This window comes from Schistocerca serialis, chromosome 4 (genome assembly GCF_023864345.2).
Source record: "Schistocerca serialis cubense isolate TAMUIC-IGC-003099 chromosome 4, iqSchSeri2.2, whole genome shotgun sequence".
Taxonomy (NCBI): Eukaryota; Metazoa; Arthropoda; class Insecta; order Orthoptera; family Acrididae; genus Schistocerca; species Schistocerca serialis.
In genome coordinates this window covers 105,799,890-105,826,734 of record NC_064641.1, presented here as the reverse complement: position 1 = coordinate 105,826,734, position 26,845 = coordinate 105,799,890, and the positions used below count along the sequence as shown (strand labels likewise).

Here is a 26,845-nt window from a genome sequence, read left to right as displayed (position 1 = left end):
ACTAGTTTTGCAACTCTTACTTGAACATGTTTAAGTGCATTATCTCCAAGGGAGAAACACTTAGCAAGCGAAATAACATTTATAGTTCAGCCCTGAAAGATGGTTCTTACATTTCCTAAGCAGCTTCTCACAAGTCATACAGCACTTATGCCTTAAACAGGAACAAACCACAATCTAGAGAGATAAGAATAAGAAGAAGACACAAATGAAGCAACCCTGGATAAGGAGAGACAAGAGGTACTGTAACAAAGAATCTACGTACTGTAACAGCTGTTACAATGCCATGTTGTTGATATCTAGCAGGGAGAAATCAAAAATCAAGGCTGAACACTACAAACGAATAAGATGAAGACAAACAGCAAAATAAAAAGCAAGAGAAGAAAGGTGTAAGTTATGCACATAATTGATAAGGAAAATATGGTAAGAGATTAAGACGCATGAGATGGCCTAGCCTAAATTTTAATGTGGCAAATGAGTTCTGAAGAGCAGCTTTAAACACAGCAGACCGGACATTTTAGTATGCTTGTAGCATTCCTGATAAATTAGTGATACATTCAAATTAATTTGTTTTTTATCTGACACTTATAAAACTCCAAATGCTTTGAAACTCAATATTGTCAAAATATTGCCCAATGGTTTTGAAGAATCTTATTCAGTCACATTTGAATATCTACAAAATTTAGTTGAATCAAGAATACAGACTTTAAAAAATGTTGGCCTTTATGAGAAACTTCTGTACGAATGTGCACCCAAATATTCAATTTTCAGGTATATTTTGTTATAAATAATTCAGTAGACTATGATTTCAATGTTTCATAAATATTTGTACATCCCACCACAATTTTTTCTCTTGTAAGACGCAAGCTACTGAGTGGGAGAGCAATTCATAATGGGAGTTTGTATGTCATTAATGTTGGAAGTAATTGTGAACCGATTTTTAACGGTTGCTAGGAAGTGCGAGGTCCAAAACTCAACACAGTCTTTCAGGTATTGATCACTCTTCTTTCTTCTGTGTTGAAATAGCACCTCATATACGCATCATTAGGATAATATCAGTCTGAAATGTTCTTGGTGCATGTTTGCCTCCAGAAACAAAGTAGTCAGTAGCTATACCTTCTCATTACAATTGCTTTAGTGAAATTTTGTTTTGTTGTCATCACTGAAATCCCTTTTGAGTACAATTATGACTGGCCATGTTGGTCTAGTGGGTAAAGCAGTGGATTCTGGCACTGGAGGCCCTCAGTTCAGTCCTGTATAGAGGTCAAGAAATTCCGTCACAATCAGATGATTAACACCTCACTTTTTCTTTGTTGCTTCCCATGACTGTTCAACTTTAATTAGATTCATGTATGCAGATATTTAATGATTGTTAGTATGTGTCAATGAAATGAGTTTAGGATAGGGTTCAAGGGTTTTATCTCCACTGGAAAAGAAAGATAAGAAGCTAAATTTGAATACATTGTATTTATAAATTAAGTTGTTTACATGACAGTATACTGACACAGCACAAAACTAGATATACAACCTTAATTGAGTTAGGAAGTAATAAACGAAAAAGTTCTTCACTTGAATAACATACAGCAGAGTAATACTGACAGTTGGTGGCTTCTGCCACAATGTATTATTCAGTGTCCAACACAAAACTGTGTCACAAAAGTAAACAAGAGCATAAATAGTGAAAGTGAAGAGAGATCACAAACGTTATAAAAACATGTGACAGACTGTGAAGGCCCTCTTTAGTTATTGCAGTTCAGCTAACTGTAAAATGTAAATAAATTAACACATATGCTACAGCAATACATACAAAATGGTCATCCTCTGTATTCTCTCCAGTCACTACTTAGGAAAATGTATAAATAAAAAAAACAAAACGAGTCTTACTACTATCACACACACACACACACACACACACGTATTCATTCGCACTGAAAAATTAACGCTGCTCAGTCAACTGCAGTCTCCAAAGTCACTTAAAAAAGTCTCACGTTGAAGGAATCTCCACTGTGTTTGTAAACTAACACTTTAAATAGTTTTTCATCTGTTTAAACTCTTATGTAACCATTTAACACTTCCAACAAGAGTTAAAAAACAGTTTAAAGATCACAAATGAAATTTGCCTAGGGTATACAACCCGAAGTTGAGTCTTTGTAGCCTTCGGATTGCACTCCAAGTCACTACACTAATCTTCTACGATTGTAGACCATACGTGTGTATCCGAACGTCCTCTATGGCCTTACACCACTCCAGGGCATAGCCTTCTGGATCTTCCAGGTAGTAGGTCCTGTTCGGCTGTAAGAGAAAAAAAAATGACATAGCAAACAATGTTTGTCTGGGAAGTAGGATTGCCACTGCAGCACCTCGTACATTAAAATCAACCTTTGTCTAATTCATTGCATGAATGCCAACTTGATTTGCCAGTAATTCATTTTGCAAAATCTTAGAACTGTGACAAGGATCAATCAGCTTGCCATGATACTGATATTACTTACCGTATGTACAAAAAATATCTTGAAATTCTTTGGTTCAACCCTCAGCTCAGGACTCCAGGGAATTTCACCCCTTAGGACCATGTTGACTGGGTCCACATAGTATAAGTGAGGTCCAAGAGTCAGCAGCAACATCCGCCTCCGCGCGAACAGTCCCTGTTAACAGCAGGCACAAATGGAATCAGAGCAGTCAGCACCTGGCAAACATTTTATGCTAAACAGGTCATATTTAATGTCATTCACTCGAATTGTCTCTCAGAACGTGATCTGCAATCGCAACTGAACAGAAGCACTTGGCAGCTGAATCTGGCGTAAACAATTCAGTTTAGTTTCTGAAAATGGATATGCATCATGTAACTGTTGTAACTTCATAAGTACTAATGGATTCAAAGTTTGGCAGGAGATCTACAAAAATACTCCATTTCCTTCAACCAAGGTATCACTGCTTTTCTATCAAATAAAGTTTCAAAAATTTCTAAGGAATTAAATTTATGTGCAAGTAGTAATCAGACAGTTCCCACTATTATGAAGGTAGCACAATACCAACTAGGCAAGTCTACATCAGACAAGTGTGATCAGCAGTTTACTGCCGTCACGGCTTCTAAGTCCATCGAATATCATTTGCATTTCTACACTATTAGTGCACACAGACATCAGCTGAGTGAAAAACCTTGACGTTCCAACATACACCTTAGCAGTAGCTTAATGTTTGCACAAGGTCCATTCATAAGTAACCAGAAAAGTTGTATAAAAAATACAAAAATTTTCACAAAGTCTGTCTTTTCTGTTTTTGGTGGTGTCCTAGAAACCATCTGACAGGGCTGGTGCACCTAGCTCAAATGGGATGCCGGGTATCAGTGAAGCAAGATGGCAGCACCCTTGCAGATTTGCACCAACGTGGAGCAGTGCAGTGTCAATAGATTTCCATTAGCTGAAGGGCTAAAACCTATCTAAATTCGCTGAGAGATGGCAGTGTAAAATGGCAACAAAGGTTAAGAGTGTTCAGTTAGTCCAAAAGGGGTGTAACACACACTGAAGTTTCACCACGCCTAGGATGCTCTGTTTGTGCCATCATGGAGAACAACATTGCAAGAGATGAGAAGTTGATATGGGGAAAACCGGTGTAAGATATTGTGCAATATTACTCAAGTGAAGAATATTACTTTTGGATCAGCCCGTCATGTTATTCGCAACTTTCTGACATTCAATAAAATGTGAGCAAGGAGGGTTCCAACACATTTGACATTAGAAATGAAAGGAAGGTGCACGTGTGTGCAGTAAGACCCGAAAGTCTTCTTTGCCCCACCCCCATATCCTCCAGACCTCGCACCTTCAGTTTTCACACTTTTAACCCACTGAAAGAAGCTCCCAGCGACTGAAGGTTCACTGATGACGCCATCCAGTCAGCAGTGCATATAACTGGTTATGCACACACGCCTAATAATTCTTCATACATGGACCTGTGAAGCTTGTACAGTGCTGGTGTAGGTGTAGCATTCCATTCATGTAATAGATTACTTTAAAAAATTTTGGCCTTTTATTGAATGACCCTTGTATCCATTAACTGGTGCCTCCAAACACAATGCTTTCATAGCTCACAATTTCTAATACATATCACCAAATATGGTACTTCAGCATCAAAAGTTGTATTCCAATTTGGCGTCTGCTCAGTTCAGTTCAGTCTTTGGGGTAAAAAGGCATCTTGCATTGTAGCTGTTCATTGCTGAACTCCAACGGGACGTTTTTTTTTCACACGTGTGAATGCTTCCCTGTGTAAAATTCCGCATTTTAAATATCACATTTCTTTGAACTCCTCCATGTTACGTAACATGAAAGTAATCAAGTCTGCTATGTGGCTGCACACTCTCAGGTATACATTCAAAAATAACAGAAGTAAGATTCAGCGCCTACAAGAGTCCAATTAGTCCAGCAACCCCTTAACATATGAGGTATCTAATATGTTGCTTCCCCCTACTTATACCTCCCAAGGAGATCACGAATGTAAAATTAGAGAGATTCGAGCGCGCACGGAGGCTTTCCGGCAGTCTTTCTACCCGCGAAACATACGCGACCGGAACAGGGAAGGGAGGTAATGACAGTGGCACATAAAGTGCCCTCCGCCACACACCGGTGGGTGGCTTGCGGAGTATAAATGTAGATGTAGATGAACATACTGATCTTTTTATGTTGTCCCAAGAAGTCTTATTAACGAAAAATATTCTATAATGAACTATATTACATCCAAAGATACCTTTTAAAGCTCAAAATAATGAGTTACAAAATTCTGAAAATCGTCAATAATAAAACCCTGAGTATATTCATCCACCGGACTGATTAAAATATCCCGAAACTTGAAATCAATTTTAATTTCTGTGTAGTTGTGAAGTTTAACGACGTACTACACAAAAGTTTCCTGTGAACATAAATCTCCGAGACATGGTCTGGAGCACAGTCCGTGCATTTACCTCATCACTGTCGAGCACTCTTCACTCGACTAACTGCCATCACTTTCACTTTCAGTCTCTCATGAAGTAACATTACACTCTCCTCCACTAAATTCAATGTCAAACTTAGAATCACTACACTTTTTTTTAAGTACGGTCAAACCAATGACGCAGGAGAGATGCCGAAAGCACACCTATTGTTATCGAGTAACCAAAGCTGCACACAGTAGAGACGATGTCTAGTAGCAGCCACCTCGACCGAAACACTACAACCGGGATACGAATGTAGTACTGGATGCTCTCTAGTGAACACACACTTAACTATCATGACTGAAAACAAGTGGAAGTGGGGTTTTATTTTTTGGAGGTCTGTTCTCAAGTTGCCTGGGTACACTCAGGATTTTAAGTTTCTGTCAAAATAATAAAAACAACCTGGGTTTTAAACAGAGACCCTCCAGTAAAAAATGGAGATATACCTAAATTATGATGTGGTACCCAAAGGTTAGTAAGAAGAATAATGTGGGCAAGAGGATAGGAGCAAAACAGGTAGTGATAGAAGGGTGGAGGTTCAGGTAAAAGTTTAAAAAGTTATGCCCTATGCAATGCTCACCTTCCTCTTATCGACGAGCCCCTGCTTGAGGATGAGGTTCCCCTGCACCAGATTGTGCCACTTGCTCTCCTTCTCCTGCAGGTCCGTGCGGCGGCGCACCTCCGCCGGGGACAGGTCCGTGACAGCGCGCTTCCGCTGCTGCTGCTGCTGCTGCTGCTGCTGGCGCACCGCAGGCACGTCCTGCGGCCGGCCCTCCTGCTCGGTCTGCGACTCTCTCCCGTCTTCCGCAGGGCTCTCCGCCACGGGCTCCACCGCGCCACTCAGGTCGAGGCCGAGAAGCCGTGTCAGCTGCCGATCGTCCAGCCCGGGCTCCAAGTGGTCTGGCACCTGCACAGAGAAAACGTGCTCTCAGCAAACAATTGCTATAAATGGAAATCTCACACAAATCAATCGTCGGGTGCTTTTAAGTTAAAATACATTTGTAATTAAAATACTCTTCCTCGTATCAGAATGTCTCTTCCTCTAAGAATTACGTTCACATATGTTCTGTGTAAAGCTACAGTTGTTAGTGGTTTTAAGTACTGTTTTGGAATGCATATTTTCTTCACAATTTATGTCTGTGTACACTCTTTTCCTCTGCTAGATTGTCCATGATTTTTCATGCAATATTCATACAACCTGTGTGATGATGTGTGCTAGATCTGTAGTGTTTTGGTCCCAAACATTGTGAAAAAATGCAACTGAATGCTTACAACGTCATTAGATTAGCATGGGCCTGCTTAATATATAGAAACCTATCTCCCTAGTGTAAGAAACAATAAATCTTTATCAACGTGTATACAGTATTAGCAATTGAATTGCAAGCAATATTGGCATCGACTTGTGCCCCTCATACAATAGCCACTATTTACATAGTGATTTGCACCCTTTAAACTTGTTTTCACTATACAGTCCTATGACAACAGTATTGTACATAAATGCCACACACTACAGTAGTGTATTTGATACGTAATTAACGAGTACTATCACACTTCCTGCCTTGTCGTGCTCAAAGATTCTGTGCAGTGGTTAATATCTTTAGTTTACAACTTCAGTTACTTCCACACTTTTTGACACTAATCAGTGGTTACTAGGAAAGCTAGTAATCCTGAAAGTATTAGTTACTAACCAAAATAAACAGAATAGAATTTGTCTGCAAATCACTCTTATATAAGAAAGCATCAGATGACAAGTTTTCTATACTGGCCTATTAACAATTGCCCTATACCTTATAATACTTATCGACCAAGACCTTCAACATACATCCTCTTTTCAATTCAGTTCTCCATTTAAAGGATAGAATTCTGATGTGTTCTGTATCTCAAGCTTCTGTGTTTTCAAATCTTCCAAATAGGGTGGAATCTGCATTTCACATTGTTTACGAGTAACTATAGAGGTTTTCCGTAACTTTCGAACATACAGACACGCAGCAAAACACTCACTCTGTAGTGGCTCCGCATTTCCTCGTGCTCTGACGTTCCCGGCAGGTAGGGGTAGATTTGTGGAGGTGTCTGCAGATACAGCGATTCAAAAGAAATTCCCTTGAAGAACAGATGTGCTCTCAATGAAGGGTACCCGTGCCCATCCTCAGGCCTGTCACGAGCCCCTAACCGTTGCACAGGATCAAGAACCAGTAGCTTCTCCACCAGGTCTCTGGCTGGAGCACTGAAACCATCTGGGAAGACGTACTCCAGCTTCACTATCTTCTGGAATATAAGGTGCTCACTCCTGGAATAGAAGTAAATCTCGTCAGTATGAGTTCACTGGTTGAGTAATGGAAACATATGCTGTAGTCCCTGGTAACATTCTTGTAAGGAAACTAATAGTATGGGAGAGTGCTACACACCAACATTAGTCTAGCTTTAACACTCGGAAACAGTTACTAAATATAAATATTCCTAAGGGTGACTGTATAAAATTATACAGAGCATATATCAAAGATTCTACTTTCACCTCACTGGATTCCGTGACAATGCTATATTAAGATGACAACAGCAAATGTGATACCAATCTTCAAAATGTGTATGAATATTGTGGTAGCAATTAATGGATATACAACTGGACTTCCGATACATACATTACAGAAAAAAGAAGGTGGAAGTGAGAGAGTGAATCTGTATGCTTCCAGACATGGTTATAAAACTGGCAAAATTATACACAGACTTAGCCAGCATACCCACAGGAGAAAATTATATGGCAGAATGGTACATATGATCTAGTGTACAAGCTGAGGATATATGCCTGTAGCAAATTCCATCCACCTATCCACCAGTGATGTTACGTAATATTTAAACTATTGGGGTGATTCTGTAAGGTCAAAATTAGTATTTCAATAGCTATAGAAGACTATTAGGAGCATTGCAGGACTACGACCACCGAATAATGTAAGGATTACTTCAAATAATTCAATATGACACTATGTTGCCTGTGTATAATTTCCTTGTCTTTGTTGAAGAAACTACCTGCAAGAGTCTGGCTGAAAGTAAAGGATTTTGCTCTGCTTAAAAATTCTAAAAGAGTGTGAGAAACCACTAAAATTTTTACATGAATCACAAATGATATTTAATGGAGTGAACCTATTTTTATTATTTTCTTGCACTTACTGTTATTTACCTAATCACATGTGACAATATGAACTGCATGTAAGATCACTAAATGGTAAAAAAATTTGATACAATGGTGTGTGTCCACTGAGAGAACTTACATTGATCGGAAAGGTGGGAGTCCAGCCACCATCTGGTATATGATGCAACCAAGGGCCCAGAGATCCGAACTGTAGGAGGCCGACTTGTCAGTCAACAGCTCAGGTGAGACATACTGCGCTGTGCCCACAAAGCTGTTGCGGCGACGGAAGTTAGGGTTATCCTTGTTTTGATCTGTGAAACAAAAACTAGAGTAAACTGAGATGAAAATACAAATACAGCAAGATTATCTGGGACGGTAAATGATTTTGTAATAAAGAGACTTAAATGATTTTGTAATAAGTGATCTAATATGTATGAAAGGTGTTTGCAATGAGTTTAATGTATATAATGTTGATGAGAAAATTCTGATTACAAGGGGCGGAAACAAATGATGCCCTAACAGAGTGAGTGAGTGAGTGAGTGAGTGAGTGAGTGAGTGAGTGAGTGAGAGAGAGAGAGAGAGAGACTGCAAGCGAGTTATGAATGGAAGAACGTAAGTCATCAAAGAAAACTCCAATAAACTTTGTGTGAACAAACAGGTAGATGAGTAATCCCTGAATGCAAGACAATGACAAAAACTCTCATCACAAACTTCCATACTCAACTGCTACGAGTTCAAACTAGCCTTTCCTCAAAATTCAGGAAACTGATCTGGGAATGGCTAAATGGGCGCAAGCATTATGCAAGCTCCAGACTTCTTGTAAGTGTTCACAACTTAACATGCATAGGGAGTTATATGATCTAACAACTATCATCTCCTGAACAGTTCAAAATACTGATATGTTTTTGGTAGATGATCCTGAAGTGCATACTTATTTGTAGGACACTCAAATCTATTGGCTTATCACTGCAATGTTGTAGTAAGCATAGTTTCTTATGGGAACTTTTTTTCTATTCACAAGATTTGAAAGCTCTTCGACAAACACGTAGATTGAAGCGAAAAATTTTCACAAAATAATCTAAGGAATGTGCAGAGACTGGGGCAAGGTGACCTGGATTTGTTATTCCAGGATGAAGAGACTCGGGTGGCTTTTGTGCCAGGCTGCACCACTATATACGGCAAGAAGTTTGATGTGTACACTGCATTAGAAGATTCTGGCCCCTCTGCTTTTTAGTTTCAGCACATGCCAGATACTTTTACTAAATATGAACATTAACTAGCAGTAAACCATGGAGCTGAACTTTTGGACAGGTTTTGAATGTTAAAATACATCCCCGTTGCTCCACCAAGAACTGAGAATACTGACTTTATAATATAATTGTGTGCCCATTTGGAGAGAATATTTACTGAAAAAGCCTATTTTTGGTAACTAACCCTTCATGAAATAAAATGAGTGTTGCATATTACACGACTCATCCTTTGACTGCAAGTAAGAAATTCCTGAAACTTACCTTCCACTTCCTTCCGATTAACAATCTTGGCAGACCCAAAATCTGCAATGAGGATATGCATTCTTTCATCCAGAAGAATGTTTTCTGGCTTTAGGTCTCTGTGGATAATGCCCAAACTGTGCAGGTGTTCCAAAGCGTGCAAAATCTCAGCAGCGTAGAATCTCGTGCACGCAATATCGAATGAACCAACTTTGTTTATATGCGGTAGCAATTCACCATTCTTCGCATATGTTAGCACAAAATCTAAACAACATAGTCAAGGAAATACAGCACTGTGTGTGAACAATCAAAGTATAAAACAAGTTTTGAGCAACTTCACTAGAGTTATACACAGCGAGGGAACAGACACTTGTTTCTTACATGACGACAGTGAATTTAAAGCAAACACTGGTTAAAATTCTGAACTGAGTTTATCATTACAACACTGACAAAGCAACAGATTCCTGTAAGTTAGTTTTCTATGATGATAGAAAGGATACAGAGCCGTTCCACGTCCTGGAAGGTGCAGTACAATTTGGTGAAAAATGGAGCAGAGGTCTTCTTGTTGCAGCTCAAGATGTGAAGCACTTCCTTCTCTCGCTGAACATACTCAGTTTTCTTCTCACGGATTATGTGACGCTTCTCGCAAACCTTTACTGTAACAGATGAAAATAACTGTCACTTTTTATCCAATTATTGAACACCACAACATGACATAAGGAACAAGAAATGAGCTTCTAGGATTGTGAGACATGGCCCTTTTTTTGGGGGGGGGGGGGGTACAAGAGTCATACAGAACATTAAACTATTTCAGTAGTAATGAAAACAGAATATGACTAATAGAGCAGTTTCTCAGAATGTTTCCCAATAATGTTCAGTATTAATAAACTACTGACTAACATACAGGTCTAAGATACAGAATTTCTACTGAAACCTCTTGACTGCATTTTTTTAATAAACTGATCATCATACATTACACATTTTTTGTTAACCTATCACCTAATCTTTTGTGAAAGAACGGCAATGAGTGAAAATAAAATACATAGTACTATGAACCACATTACATCAATACAAAGAGTACCTTAATAACTGAAGTATTTATGTTTAACAACATCCTAAGGTTATTCCCAACAAGTTAACATGAGGCAATTATTTAATGAAAATTTTACTGACCAATACAAAGAGAGATTATTAATTCTTCTATGCAACAGCCACAGATTTCTTAAAAACCTATTTCTGAAGTCATTAAGGAATTTCTATCAGTTGCTCAAAACTCTGCAGTACAGAAGATACAAAGAGCAGAATTTCAGTTTCACTTACTGGCATACTCGTTGCCGGTGTGGATATCCTTGGCGAGGTAGACGGTCGAGAAGCTACCCTCGCCAATTGCCTTCCCAAAGATGAAATCATTGGGTGTGCGCTTGACGGTGGGGGCGGCGTTGCCCTGGCCCTGTGGCGGTGAGGCTGCAGCTGGAGGCTCCTGTAGGGGCACCCTGCCACCACCACCTCCGCCACCCCCGACTGCCACCGGTACTGCCACTGGCACGCTCACTGGGGGCATGGCTCCTGGGTTTGCAGTTGCCACTCTCTGTAAAGAAGAAAAGTCAACTGTGAACTTACTGTCACATGTGTAAACAACTGCACTGTGGAAGCTCCTTCTCTGTACTACTGAATTAACACATCAAAAATCTGTATCTTAATATTCAACCAATCAGGTTCCTACAGCCACAGTAAACTGCATCAGAAGCATGTGTTTCCTGTGTGCCTCTACACAGAATCTGATCGCCAAATGAGAGGTGCAGTATAGTAACATTACTTGAAACTGTCACAAAAATTTATTTTCGCTACTCAGTAATATGACACGGTGTGCGCTAAATAGTCAAACTTGAGATGTGTCATTAACTAATAACACCATCTTAGTATATGTCAATTCTACGTATCTCTCTACACTTGCCAGTTCTCAGGATCCCCACGTGAGATGCTACGGAGCAGCACTATCATCGCATGTGTGGGGCCTTTTCTCGTAAGATTCCCACTGGAGTTCTCTGAGCCTGTCACTCTTGCATATGGGCTGTACTGGCCTGTTAAGATTCTAGCAGCATGCGCTTAAGTCTCTTTAATGTCTATTTCCTTTAGACACTTCTTTCTCAAAATCCTTGCAAACATTAATTTCATCCATTCGCCTTCTAGTATTATCCCTAAATGTTTAAATGCTGTGACATTTACCTCTGATCTTGTAATCAAATAATGCGTTCTCTCTCAAAAGGCATTGCCTCCCATTTACCCAAAATTAAAGAGACCTGCCACTTATTATACAAAGTGAAAATTGCCTGCAAGTCTTCCTGCAGTTTCTTACTAACCTGTACATAACAGCATTGTCTGTGAACATGGACGCTGACCTTACACAACGAATTGTTTGTGTGTATTCTGAACACCGGTGGTTCTATCACACTCTGAAAGGGCAGGCACACAAAGTTATTTCAGTTTCTGTCCAACACTGTCACTCCAATAACATGCCAGGTTCTGCTACTCAAAAATTAAGCAGCCTATCGCATACCTAGAGATATATCATACGATCGTAACTCTGCTACTAGATAAGCGATACACCCGCCTTATTGACAATGGTCCCTTGAAGGTTCAGCCGCAACACGGCGCATGCCTAGCCCTAAGTGTGCCTGCTTTCAGATTTCCGTAACTAGGAGAGAAGCAGGGGAGGGTGGCAGAAGTACAGTACAGTACTCCTGTATGGTGCCGCAACGCGCGGCCGCGGTGCGGAAGGTCAGGGGTCACGGCGAGCAGCGGTCGATAGCCGCGCCTTCAAGGCTCCGCAGCGCCAGATGAGCGCACAAATGCCAAGGTCTCTGCCACACTGGCGGCCCGTTAGTCCAGCTGCCCACACCTAACAGTACGCGACAGGCTCGGCTGACAGCTCACTGGCCGGGCGCAGCGGTTCGTCAGGAATGCGCAGAGTGGTAACTGTCTTTCCGGTAAGAAGGCCACATTACCGCAACTGGTGGTAGTCGCTAGCGCAACAGCTGGTACTCTGAGAAAACTACACTACACAGATAAATCCACCGAATGCTGTCGTAAGTAAACTACCCCAGGACTACGTCAGATAAGCTGAAGTTCAATCTTTAGGGCTACCTACGGACGCCTGGTCGAAAGCCACTTCGATGGCGCACAGACTGCCGTTAACGTCGATGAGAGGAAGTTTAGAACAGTACTTCAGAATCAAATTTTAGTGGAGGCAATGGAGCACAGTCTGTTCACGTCAAGTGACCCAAGAAATGAGATGATGGAAGTAGTGGGTGAGATCTGCCATCTGGGCAGCAAAATAACTGAACGCGGCAGAAAAGAAAGTATGAAATACTTAGGATTACATACCAAGTAAAGCTTCATTGAAAGTATATATCTGGAGCGTAGCATAATATAGAAGAGAAACGTCGACAAACGCTACAGACAACAGAACAGAAGCTTTTGAAATGTGATACAGAAATATTTTTAAGATTACATGGTTAGACAGGATGATACAAAACGCTTGTTCGTCCGATTCTTGAGTATTGCTCATCAGTATGGGACCCTTACCAGGTTGGATTAATAGAAGAGATAGACATGATCCAGCGAAAAGCAGCGCGATTCGTCATGGGGACATTTAGTCAGCGCGAGAGCGTTACGGAGATGCTGAACAAGCTCCAGTGGCGGACACTTCAAGAAAGGCGTTACGCAATACGGAGAGGTTTATTATCGAAATTACGAGAGAGCACATTCCGGGAAGAGATGGGCAACATATTACTACCGCCCACATATATCTCGCGTAATGATCACAACGAAAAGATCCGAGAAATTAGAGCAAATACGGAGACTTACAAGCAGTCGTTCTTTCCACGCACAATTCGGGAATGGAACAGGGAAGGGGGGATCAGATAGTGGTACAATAAGTACCCTCCGCCACACACCGTAAGGTGGCTCGCGGAGTATAGATGTAAATGTAGATGTAGATAAACCAAGTGATACAGAATCGTGTTGGATAAATATAGCGCAGCATGGACTGGGGCGCAATTTTTTGAACGGAAGACAACATCAAGTTTTACGTTTTACATATCAACGCCTGTCAAGGCTCACGCAAAGGATACGCTGCCGGTACGAACATACCTGTACGCGCTTTTTAATGCGACTCGGGGAAAAATCGCGTTCGCGCTCGTGAATTGCTGTAGACGTGCGCGCTTCCTCCAGAAAGCCATGGGCATCTTACCTAAATATGTGCAAAAAGTATCGATTCTTTGTGACAAATTTAATATAAATATTGTGGCAAACAGGGAACATAAACGCTGCGCATCGGTAAGCTGACGACTTCAATGCAGACAAAAAGCCTCAGGGTAAGCTAACCACTGCGGCCTGGCACGGAGAGTCCCAGCACAATGTCGCTTACAAATGAGTAGCCCCGGCTGTCACGGAACGCCAGGAATGTAACGGGGAAGGAACAGCTCAGCTGGACATTCAACCCGCTGACCTCGGCATCAGCCACCGCGCACGTGAACATCCCGCGCGAGAGCGGTAAACAAGCCCGCGCGGCATCGGGAAGTTTCCAAAGTGCACGCGGAAGTCTTATCTGTTACCTGATAAGCGAGAGCCGATCCTGACGGAGCTGTGCGCGCTGCTGAGAGAGAGAGAGAGAGAGACCTATCTATCCCAGCAAACGGTGTGAAGTTTTGTTAAGAATTTTAATTACACAGGACAATATCAAAAAACCTTTGCTACGTCATGTGTGCGACCTGCTGAAACCCCCTCTCAAACGCTGGTATATTAAGCTTCGGCAAATATTTCAGCAGGTAATGGAGACTGGTCTCAGTTCCGCGGCACCTGATATTACGTAACTCCTGGAACGCTACAGCAACTAGGACGTTCATCGCTGCTGCCCGTAGACCATAGTAAGTTGTAAAATTCCAGCAACGCCTTCCAGCATTCACCGGCGGCGGGGGTGGACACGAGTACAACGACAGCGAAGCTAGCGCCAGCCGTTACCTTTTCGACTAGCAGATCCCCGCGGCTACAGCGCAGAGACATGAAGACGCAAGAGAGCGACGCACGGCACTCCACGCCAGCCTCGAACGCACTGACTGCCGAGTCAGCCTCGACGGGAGGCAAAAGGCCAGCCGCGTCACGTGACACTGACGTCACACCCCCTCCCAAAGGCGCGGGGCCCGCGCTCGCTGTACCTCCGCAGATTGCGAATTTTGACGTTTATCGCTGTAGTCTTTCGGTTTATACACTGAACTCGCCGTTACACACCCAGGAAACTTACGTTACGCCTGCATCTAACAAATAATGGAAGTCAGCCTGCTACTGTGCGTATTTGCAGTACGTAGCGATACTACTGTTAAGTACGTACTGCAAGACCTAACCGTCTGAACCTTCAAATGTACAATATCCCGATGCCGTGGACGTTTTGCAGAGTCTTATTTGGGAGGAGGGCCAAACTGGGCAACTGCCTAGGGCAGCATTTTTTTTGGGGGGCGGGGGGGAGGCAATATTTTATAAAAACCATGGGCACCAAACAAGTTCCTAAAATTTAGATCTCCCGTTAACCGGCAAATATTAATTGACGCACAGGCAAAAGTGTTACGTAGTGTCGTGTATTCTTGATACTATTAGCAAAAGTAGGAAATAGTTTCATACAGTGATGTTAATTAGCTCCTTTTATAATTTACGAGACAGTTTTCACACGTTTCATTTTCGACTGATGATTATGTAAACGTGCTTAAAATAATGTTAACGTACGTCCACACCAGCGTGGTTTCATTACCTCTGCTAATAAACTCTCAACCAAAGATATCAATGCATATTTCTCCCGGCTCATAAACAAAACAAATTTTGCAACTCTTCTGGCATGTTTTACGAAAGTAATATTTTTAACCTCACACACTTAAATGATCGATTGACTTACACCTTTGTTAACTTTTTTTACGGCGCGCATGCGCTTTTAACATCAGAGTAGCAGGTGCACTTTGTATGACATTCACGTGGACGACTGAAACACAGTTCGCTTTAGTTCCTCATACCACATGGCAACTGACTTCTAATGTGATTCCTAGCCTGTCAATGGATGCTCCTTTGCGATATTCTGATAACCATTTACGATTGACGTTTAATAGAATCCTCAAAGAACTGAGGCAGGGAAGAAACACCTTCCCCAAGTGAGTTTCCATTTGTAAATTTTATTTATTAAAGTTCGGTTTTAGGTGCAACGCATAGTTAAGTATTAAATAGACAAAAAATATGCCCAATTGTTAGGCAAACAATAACTAACGTGTGTATTTCAAGTTGGGGGGGGGGATTTTTTTTACCGAGGAGTGTAAAGAGTCCTAAATACGGGTCTGATGTTATGGAAACTTTTCTGCATGCATCATCAGTCTTATCTACAAATTTTGGTGGAATCCTGTTGCAAAGTGCCACGTGGCAGAGTCGTGGCGTTTCATTGACGAAATGTCTGGATTTAAATGAATTTAATTAATGAAACTTAATATTTTGACAAAATTCTGTCCATATTATACAAACCCATTTTGAGCATATGTACGTCCTGCTGTGTGACGAGGTCAGCAATACGTTGTGGCCAAGTTTTACTCCACACTGAATACATTTTTGTGTACGAATAACTAAAATCACAAGGTAATTCAAAAATTTACTGCAAAATAGAAAATCGACGAGTATTTCGATGCGTATTACGCACATACAAATGAAATCATCTTTTGAGTTAACTACTGTTTTTTTAACATTCAGTTACAATATTTTGAAAATGAGACATTTACTCGAGTGCAGCGTCAGCTGAGTTAAAAATATACATGTTTATTCACTAAGACTTCCGTTTTATAATGTTTGTGAAATAACTCCGATACAACCAAAACTATGCTGGTCGCTTTTCTTTCCATAAAATTAACCATATACATTTTATCTACATTTAATACAGAATGTAAATCCGGGAAATGCTTGCTACAAAAACAAAAAGTTATAACTTACATTTGAAATTATATCGCAGCTCATCTCTGTTTCGTTTCCTTTTCGTGTTGAAAAGAGGCACATCGGATTAAAATTTCGAGCAGAACTCGAGAAGCACTTAATCAACAATGAGAACGGTGTTTATTTACGGTTTGCAAACCAAAGAGTAAAATCACCACGCGCTGGCCTGCTATCTCTGAAATGTGACAAATCATCGCTGTTTGCCCAAGCGATACGCCAGACTGCCTCGCTGAGTATAAATACGGTCTAGCTATCTGTCAAAAATAAGCCACGGAAATGTACTGGCAGAAGGCAAAACAGAACACTGGTGGACGTACATTCGCCTAGTAACTGCCTTTGATACAGGCTACTGGCGAGACAGAGGTACAAACAAGCAAACGTTTCTCTCAGTCTCTTAATGGCTCATCACTTTACCGTAAGACACTAAGTAGGCAAAAGGAAGCTGAAAGTCACGTGCCGCTGTCCATGAGCGCTGTGTGCTAGCTCTGAAGAAAAACAATTCAGAGAAGCCGCGATGACAGTACGACTCGGATCTGAAACCTGTTCCTTGCGTGTACGAGTTCCCTCTCACTGCACAACCTTCCTCGCCGAGCAAAGTGAAGCAAGATAGACGCGGCCAGCCACATGACAGGAAAATTCAGAAACGGTCCTTTGAGACGTATTACCGAAACGATGTTAAGCACGACATATGATCATCAAAAGATGCTGTGGGGAAAGTATGGGTAATCGCGAATGTATTTGATGATGCCGCGTACAAAATGGATACAGACTAAGAAAGCAGCTGCAATTTATCCGGAGGCAGAGTACACATGGCACCTGCATCGTTCACAGAGATAACACAGCCGTAGACGACTGCAGCAAACAAAAGAATGGAGATAGGGGCACACCTGCCGTGGGGTAGTGGGAGAACTGTGAAATGCGTTGTGAAGAATATGATCGTCTTGACAGGAAAAAGATAGGATAAATGTGGAACAGAGGCTACCTAAGACACTACGTGCAAATGATTCAGAATCTTTGCAACCACTTATCGTCAGAGAATGGCACAAACCAAGGTATCATACAGGTATGCCGTATGTCTCCAGCGCTATTTAGTATCTGCATATGAAATAACATGGCAAGGCGATAATGCACTTTTGGGAATCTAATTATGAAGCTAACCGTTTGTCAATATCTGCATGCTGGTGATCAAGTAATTACTCAAGAAAGTGGAAACAAAATGAGGAGAGCAGTATATTAGTTACATGCCCTGAATTTCAAAACTGTAGCAATGTTTTTCTTATGTTAAGAACCAGCGAAGTCAAAAATTTGTATCCATGTTAAAACTCCGGTGCAAATGTTTAATTTTCATTATTTCGTCCATATAAAAAAACATAACACACCTGTCACAGTATGTGGGGCTGAACCCTCAAATGGAAGGTGAGGAAACAGACGTAAATGAAATCTAAGGTTATGGCAGCTTCTACCTTATCGAGATCAGAATGTTGGGCTTAAAGAAAGGAGCATCTCAGGCGATTAGAAACATTAGCAGTTCAGTGCGTCAAATATGTAAAGGGGTCCAGCGATAAAAGACAAAATCAGGATCATCTACATCAGGTGTGAAGTTTGTAATCGAGAAGACTGCAGATCAAAAAGAAATGAAAGGAGCATGTTCCGCGTACGCCCGAGATCATAACGTTAAAATCTTACATTATATACCTTTGGAGAAGAAAGATTTCATTATGTACCTTTGGAGACGGGAGAAGTCAGCAGACCTAATTTGGCCTAAACCAGAGAGGTGTGTGTGTGTGTGTGTGTGTGTGTGTGTGTGTGTGTGTGTGTCGAGGTAACGAGCAGCAAAGGCTTGCAGCTGCAGTGCTGGGTATAAACACGTGTCGCAAACAAGCATTGCCGTGAGAATTCTCTTTTGGCCTCGTAGCGACGTAATAGCCTGGAATTACATATGTTGTTCGCCATCAGTCAGGCGTGAAGGACGTACTGGCTGCAGCGCAGCTCCGGGACCATCAGCGCCGCCCAGATCGTTTCCTTTTCGTAACAAGGCGCTTTCTGTCTAAAAGCTGCCCAGATATATTTAGCTCTCGGATGCATAATTCGACATCGCTCTACCGCTGCTGCTTCGGCGATCTCGCGTCCTCCGCATCGACTGCAGGATCGGCCTGCTTCGCTGATTTCCGCCACAGCTTGCTGCCCGGCGCATATTCTGCCACATGGACCTTCACTTTTTGATTATCCCACGACTCTTTCTCGCTTCTCGGGACGGCAAGGGAGCCACGGAGTGGCGGTCGCTTTCTGGTGACGTGTCAGCACAACTGAGGCGTGCGGATTAATGCCACCGCCATGTGTGCCTATGTTTTAGTCATCACTAACTGCCATCGTGCTTTATTCTGAGTCGTCCGTCTTCTAAATGGGCTGGTCTGATGCGGCCCGCCGCGAATTGCTCATCTGTGACAACTCTCAGGAGTTGTTCAGTTATTTGTTGGATATATCTCAGTATCTGTCTTGCCTTGGAGTTTCATACTCTAAAGCAACGTCAAGTACAATGGAAGTTATTCACCGTGTCTTAACGTAAGTCCTATTATACTGTCCCTTCTTGCCATGTTTTCCACTGCTTTCTCTCCTTGCCGATTCTACAAAGAGCATCTCTTATCAATCCTCTTAACTATCACATCTAAAAAGTTTCGCTTTCCGTTTCCTGTTTATACCCAGAGCACGATTCGCTTCCGTACAGTGCTCTGCCCCGAACGTACGTTTCTCAGAAATTCCTTCTTCAAATTAAGGCCGATGCTCGATACAAATAGACTACTTCTGGCCAGAAATCCCCTCTCTGGCAGTGTTAGTGTTGTTCTCGTGTCGACCACAGTTCGCCCGCCATCCTATACAGCAGAATTCTATCATTCCGTCTACTTAAAGGTTTTGTTCCCCCACATGGTCCAGCCAAGTGCTAGACAAGGACTCAGCGCAACACGTTCATGTTTTTTGTTGCTGTCGCCAGCAAAATTCAGAGTCATGTAAAGCCACTGGGCATCTGCAACACGGTTCGGTATTTTGTCACACGGCACAATTTCAGGCACGCATCATAACGCAATGCTTGAGTATCTGGGGCAGCCTCAGTATAAGACGAAATTATACGGGGCCCGCGGTTTCAAAACTTACAGCTAAATCGGAAACTGAACTTTATCCGCCAACGGCACACGCGACTTTATCGGTGCTGCAGTTATTTCTCCAATTCTAGTGTTATAGCAACAGAACCGGTATTTCAATTACACCTGATGAAACTTTACTACTGAGGCGACTACGAGAAAATGATTATTCACATTTTAGTGACCTCACGAAGCACTCTCCCCGGGAGAAAATAGTTCATACGAACAAATAGAAATTGGGAAAATCAGTTTCAGAGAAAAATAAGTTGCTAAAACGTCTATGCCTTTGTGCACATTGGCTACGAGGCAAAAACTTTATGTACACTTTAGGCGTATATTATCTATGATATGTGCATCTATTTAGCTAATACAGGTACGAAATATCTTCATCGCCCTCATCGCTCATAAAAACGAAAATGGTAGAACAGGCGTTCCCTTCGCACCAATGAAGCGAGAAATCGCGCTCCAGCGAAACTATGGGCCTGTTCCTTACGAACAGTCCGCAAACTCTACAGCCACTCTCGTGTGATCCAGGTGGGGCAGTCTAGTCTGCTGACAGGATTGTTGCGCCCGTAACCAGGTCAACCATACACGGCCGCCGCTGGCCTATTTGCGGCGCACGAGGGCTGTTTCCCCACTGCGGGGCGACCCGATCGCAGCCGTTGCGCCACGACTCTCAGTCTCTCGCTGTTTCGCGAACTTTCCCCGCAGCGTTTCGTCACGCATGGGGCCGCTGCGAGGTGAGAGCAGCCGCGAAACCCCCTGAGAGCTGCCTGCTGTTGGTGGTGGTGGTTGTTGTGGTTGTCTTGGCGTACAGAATACACGGCGCGGACGCCGGACGATGCCTTCGCCGTTTTACGTAAGTCAGCGAGCACCGACATTTCGGCGCAGTTTGCAGCGGCGGGGATCGATGGCGGCGGCGCTGACGTCACGGCAGCGGCCGCGTACTACGTCACAGGTGTTACGTAAGCAGGCCCGGCTGCGGCTGGCGCAAGGACCCCTTTAACGACTAGGTTAACGCGCGGCGCGCCGGGAACACACACACACACACACACACACACACACACACACACACACACACATTATATATATATATAAGACCGTCAACTCAGAGAATCACTACACCACCGCGACCACGGTCCTGTCCACGTCGACACGGTGCGTACTGGATTACGAAAACAGGTCTGAAAGAGATCAGGTACCACGGTGCACCTGCCAAGTGCGATTGAGACGGTTCTTTGAGTGTATAGGACACGCTTATTTACCAGCAAAAAAACTAATGCTGTTTTTTTACACCTTGCGTGTTTCAGGATACTCCCTTTTCAAACAAAGATTCATTTGGTTTCTAGCATGCTCCAGTGAGAAAACTCGTATAAAATACTACGCTACAAATTTCATCAAGTTCAGTCACCCTGGACTCTACGTTGAATGGAAAAGGATTTTCGAAGTTCGCAACGTAAAATACACTGTGTTAACGAAGATGCAGTGTTATTGTCTACATTTGCAACACATCTCCTTAGTTGCCACTTCAGTGCTGTTTATAATATTTATACTTTTCCTTTGTAACTGGATTTTCATTTACGTTTTAACCGAATTGTTTTAGGGTCTCCACTGGTTTACACAGTATACAAGAGAAACAGCTGTTTAGGTACGAATATTTACAGGTACCAACTGAACTGATTCACAGCATTGTTACATAGTGCTTAAAATATATTTGCAGATCGGAAGAGGACATCACAAAGACGGTCACCGCTGAACACAACGGCAACCGCCCGCGCAGTTTTAGACTTGCATCGACCACTAACCCAAGCCACTAGTACCCTGAGAACCTGTACTTACTGACAACGTCCCCGTTAAAACCTGGTAAACACAGGGGTAAGAGAGACGAAAGGCTGGCGGAAGCAGGCGGTTCTTCCGTACCCCCGCTGTTGGATTGGCAACTGCCAACCGCCCGCGAGAAGCTGCGCACCTCGTGTTTGGGTCGCCAGCAGCTGTTCATTAGCGAAGTGGGCGGGCTGTGATGCCGAACTGGCACGCGTCACGTGTTAGCCGAGGTGTAAGTGCGCCTCAGGCAACAGGCGCCCAACCGTGTCAAGCTCTCTCACACTCACTCACACACACACACACACACACACACACACACACACACACTGTTCGCGTCCTGTTACTTCTACGGCAACACTTACAGAAGGCGGTTTTAGGGCGCCTCGTCCATCAACTAGCAATACTTTTTTAGAATTCTCGTATAAATCGAGTGGCATTAGAAAAGTCAGTGATCCTCTGACTTATTGCGGATATGGTAATTATGTCTATGATGCGCCATTCTACCAAACCCGTCGTCTCTGACGACAGTATCCTATTACGGTGAGCCTGATTCTGGAGTTTCACATTTCCGATATATTCGCGCAGTTGCCGCCAGACTGTCCCAGTTATCGAGAATTTCCAATAACCGATCTAAACGTTCTCGTGTTAGTTCCGACAAGCTTTCTCTCTACAACAGTGAAGTCATAATGAACTCCATAGGACGTTTCAATACAGAGTGTTTTACCCCTCAGCACAGAGCAGAGAAGCCTCTCCGTAAACATAGGGGGCCTACAATTAACGTGGGGTCCGATATATAGTGCAACTCTACTTTTTTTTGTATTCCTATGGTGCTTTCTGTGTCTGCCATGGCGGTGACGTGAATCTGACGACACTATCGTGTATGGGGATCCAGCTTTATGGAAGAGAGTAGTAGTTTCGTGTTGTTGGCTGGTACCTCCTAAGATTACCGACTCATTGCCTCCCTTGGCTGGGCATCCCCCTAAGTTACACGGACTCCACTTTATCGTCCTCCGACTTGAAATTCACAAAGGGTACTGTCTTATTCCGAGCACAAAGCTGCCACGTTCAGGTGGTAATTTACGCTTCCCTCTGTAGGTGTTCTGACAATCTATGATCAAACAGCGAATCCTGCCGTCGGAGCTGCCGCAAAAGCGAAGTACAACAGATCTATAAAGGAATTTTTTCGACACGGGGAACTTGGAGGCACCAGCCTGGCACGGTGAGAACCTAGCGGCGCCTCGCGACAGGGAAGCGGAAATGAAACAGAAGCGGCCGCGGCAACTTCCCGGTGCGTCGCAGCCGACGTCCGCATTTAGCTCAAGGGTACCACCGTAAACACTGCCCGCCCGCCGTCCGTTCCGCGACCAGAATGATGCGCCTCTGTCCGAGGTCGCGAGCAATGGCCGTCTATGACCAAGCACCGCGACGAAAAGTGATAAAACAGCGAATCGGGAAACAATGAACGTGAACATCCGGTGAAGATTATTATTTTAGTAATTATAGTATCTACAATGGCTTAAAAACCACTTTTACAGTACGAAAACTTTAATTAAAATACTCACTGCTACTATGTGACCCATTCAGTAAATCAACTGAGGAGGTTATTCTGAGTGAATATTTCATACAAACGTGTACACAGTTGTATGCTCACAGAGAAGGGAACCAATAAGCGATCAGTCAACACATCGAGCACGTGCTGCAGAAATAACCTTCGGTGCCGGTTTGAGTGTACCCGAAGATAATCAGCCGAAGGAACGAATGTTACTGTGTCGAAACATAAAATATCTGTGAAAGAGAAATTTTTTTATCTCCAGAACTGTTGCGACGAAATACCTAGTCCCTGCGAGTTACCTGCTATCTGCGGATTGTAAATTCTTTAAAAGGACTCGCAAGAACGAGTAGCAGTTATCAACAGGAAACCATTCACAGCCTGACAAACTTAAAACCCCTACAGTAAAAACTATCATAACCATTGCATTCGTCGCGAAATTTGTGTCGTGTACGGACTGGATGTACCAACGTTCTGCGCGGCAGTGGTGTCACGATGACAGAAATCGCCGTCGGCCTGCAGTTGACAACCCTCTGCTAAGAGAAAACTGACAACCGGCATTTCACGATACCTTGACTGCCTAACAACTTGCCGCACATTATTCAGTGCGCTTCTGCAGCAAGATACTGTAGTAACCAATTGGGGTACCCCAAGATAGGCGCTCGTTAACTTTCAAGATTCCTTTCCGAGAACCGGAGGATTCATCGTGATCTGTGGTGAGACACGAATTCCCTAACCCAACAAGGGAAAAAAACAGTTTGGGATAAAACACTTAGAATGTAAAAAGCGCCGCACACTGTAAGACGGAATTGTTATGACTACCGTCTTTTTGGACGCCCAGACAAGGTAGGTTGGTGGAAGGAAAAGCAGTTCTTAAAACTGCCAGAGAGATTAGAGACAGCTGCCTAGTAGCGGTGTCGGGTTTCTGCACAACGGCCGGCGCTGCTCTGCCCGGCAGAATACATACATTAATGGAAATAAGTATTCATACACTGGAGCGTGGAAAGTAAACTGCCTTTATTGACAATACAAAACCAGAAACACTAATTGGCTGTGCACTATACACATTGGCCAGTCACCAATGCAGCTATGCTGGTATACAGAACGAGAATGAACAAGCCTTTACAAAACAAAATGCAAGAAACGTCTGCCAAGTTCTCTACTGCGCTGGGAATTGAGTATTCATACACCAAGAGAAAATGACACTTCTAACAAAGCCACAACATGTTTAATACTTCGTACGCATACCCTTCCGATGTATTACTTCTCGCAACCTCCGTGGCATGGAATGGACCAAATTTCTTGTTTCCGACGTGATACCTTCCCATTCTCGAAGGAGAGCCTCTTTCAAACAGGCCTTACAACGGATGTCGTGTTTTCTCACCCGTGTTTCCAGCTCACTCCACAAGTGTTCGATGGGATTCAGGTCCGGACTCTGAGCTGGTGTTTTAAGAGCGTGTGGAGTGTTGTAGAGCAACCACAGCCGGACAATTTGGGCCCTATGTTTGGAATCATTGTCCTGTTGGAAGTAATAATTTCTAGGAAGACCCAAGGCGTCAACACACTGTTGTGAGTTCTGTTTGAGAATGTTCATATACACAAATCTGTTCATGGTACCTTCCACAAACACTAATTTTCCGACACCGGAGGCTGACATACAGCCCCATACCATCACTCCACCACCTCCGTGCTTCACCGTGGGTTGAATGTTGTTTCGCTCGAGGTCTGTATTCGGTCTTCTCCAGACCAAAATCCTGCCATCATTGTGCACGATATTAAATTTGCTTTCATCACTAACCAATACAGTATCCCAGAAGTCTGCTGTCTTGGATACATGCTGTTTCGCGAATTCCATCCGCCACTTCCTGTTCTAAAGCTGATGTAGGGCTTTCGTCTCGGGACCCTGCCACTGTTGCCCGAACGACTGAAAATGGTACGAACTGCCCTTAGAGTGATGTCCTTTCGGAAGTGGTCATGTACGTATGCGGATAGTGCCAATGCTGTCGTTTTTCGGGTTTTTCTTGGTGATTCTTGGTAGCATTCTGGTCTCTCTTGTTGTAAGCTTCTGTGGACGACCGTGTCGTTCACTGTTTATTACTACATGCCTGTCCTTATATCGCTTAATGATAGATTGCACAGTCGCTCGGCTTCGTCCTATGATGTTCGCAATTTCGGCATACGACTTGTGTTGAAGATACTGGGCGAAAACAATGTATCGTTCCTCAATGGCCATTTCCTTATCCTTGCGGCCCATTCTGCTGTTCCACGGTACTCACGTCCGACGTGTTGTTGCTTCACGGCCGCCACACGACTACACAAGTGTGGCCTGCACTCCGGAGCTGTGTCAGCCGTTTGTTTGTTTGTTTGTTTGTTTGGTTGGTTGGTTGGTTGAAAGTAGTCCGCTGTATGAATACATTTTGCCCTGTCGTAGACAGTGCGGAGTGCAACATATTATATTTTCCCAGAATAGATTCATGGCATATGGGAAGCTTCATTACCAAGAATATGGTTACCTGACGCTACATCATCGTACTTATTCGTATCGGCGCTGTGGGTGATTTACTATCAACCCACCATCGTAGTTTGCCACCACCTACTGTATGAATACTTATTTCCATGACTATACGCGAGCTTTTGCGCCAGTTAAAATATAACGCTTTCGAACATCCGCCCAGGTACTTGGAATCGCCTCCGAGAGATTTCCACCCCTCCGTGCCCAACAAAAAGTGGCTCGCTTGCTAACGCTTTGAACATGGCGAAGAGGTAGAACACACTGTCAAATACTGTAGAATTTTATGCAGTGGAAATTCGGCAACTCAAATGAAAATGATATGTAGGTAAGGAAAGGAACGACGCGGTTTTCAATATTTATATAGTAAACCCGCTTTCGCGCTAGTCTTCAGTGGGAAGAGGCTGGTGCCCGGGAGGTAGGCTGAGAGCACTGGTTGGGGCCGGGGAGGGGAGGAAAGGGGAAGCTGCAGGCAGGAAGCGCCCGCGAGCTCCCGAGGACGCACGGGCCGTGTCGCAACTACGCCGGCGGCGCCTTCCCAGAAGCCATAGAGCGCAGACAAACAGCTCGCGTTTCTCTCGCGTCTACTGCCCTATGCCGGCTATCGCGCCATTTGCCCTAACTTTGGCAAACCCAAGTCGCATATCACAGTCCGACGATCGGGTACAGAGCTCTTTTTGTGGGCTGGATCGGTCTTAAACAGCATCGACATAGGCCTTTTGAATCACGCCAAGGCGACGCCTGCGTCTGTAACTTACACTCGGCAAGCACCGAATGAGCTCTGATCCCTCTCGTGCTTTCCTCTGGCGAGTTTGTACGTATGAGGAAGAGAGGTACTGTGGTCGAGTCCTCTAGGAAAGTACACCCTGGGAATTTCAACCGAGAACTTTGCCGCGATTCGCACCTGTCCTGTAGCGTCCGCTACGGGAGGTCGAGGGCGACTCTGCGATGCTTTCGCGCTTATTAAACGAACCTTCGGCGGAGAGCTCAAAATGGTTCAAATGGCTCTGAGCACTATGGGACTTAACTGCTGAGGTCATCAGTCCCCTAGAACGTAGAACTACTTAAACCTGACTAACCTAAGGACATCACACACATCCATGCCCGAGGCAGGATTCGAACTTGCGACTGTAGCGGTTCCGCGGTTCCAGACAGTAGCGCCTAGAACCGCTCGGCCACTGCGGCCGGCTCGGCGGAGAGCGTCGCTCTGGTTTGCATGTTCTCTCCGTACGTTAATC

General features: G+C 43.5%; 1 protein-coding gene across 4 annotated transcripts in view; it reads right to left on the bottom strand.

The window, feature by feature from the left end:
- Nucleotides 1-1,445: 1,445 nt before the first annotated feature.
- The window catches only part of LOC126473489 (3-phosphoinositide-dependent protein kinase 1), a 408,040-nt gene continuing 382,640 nt past the window's right edge, over nt 1,446-26,845 (bottom strand). For 3 of the 4 annotated variants that reach the window (XM_050100569.1, XM_050100570.1, XM_050100567.1), the window contains exons 2-9: nt 10,895-11,162; nt 10,075-10,230; nt 9,596-9,838; nt 8,224-8,395; nt 6,962-7,247; nt 5,541-5,867; nt 2,490-2,642; nt 1,446-2,289 (exon numbers count right to left, since the gene is read on the bottom strand). In XM_050100569.1, coding sequence (XP_049956526.1) covers nt 2,188-2,289; nt 2,490-2,642; nt 5,541-5,867; nt 6,962-7,247; nt 8,224-8,395; nt 9,596-9,838; nt 10,075-10,230; nt 10,895-11,162 — 1,707 coding nt within the window. In that variant the 3' untranslated portion in view covers nt 1,446-2,187. Of the gene's footprint in view, nt 2,290-2,489; nt 2,643-5,540; nt 5,868-6,961; nt 7,248-8,223; nt 8,396-9,595; nt 9,839-10,074; nt 10,231-10,894; nt 11,163-14,596; nt 14,689-26,845 lie in introns of those variants that run through there. The other variant, XM_050100568.1, reaches the window with a different exon arrangement.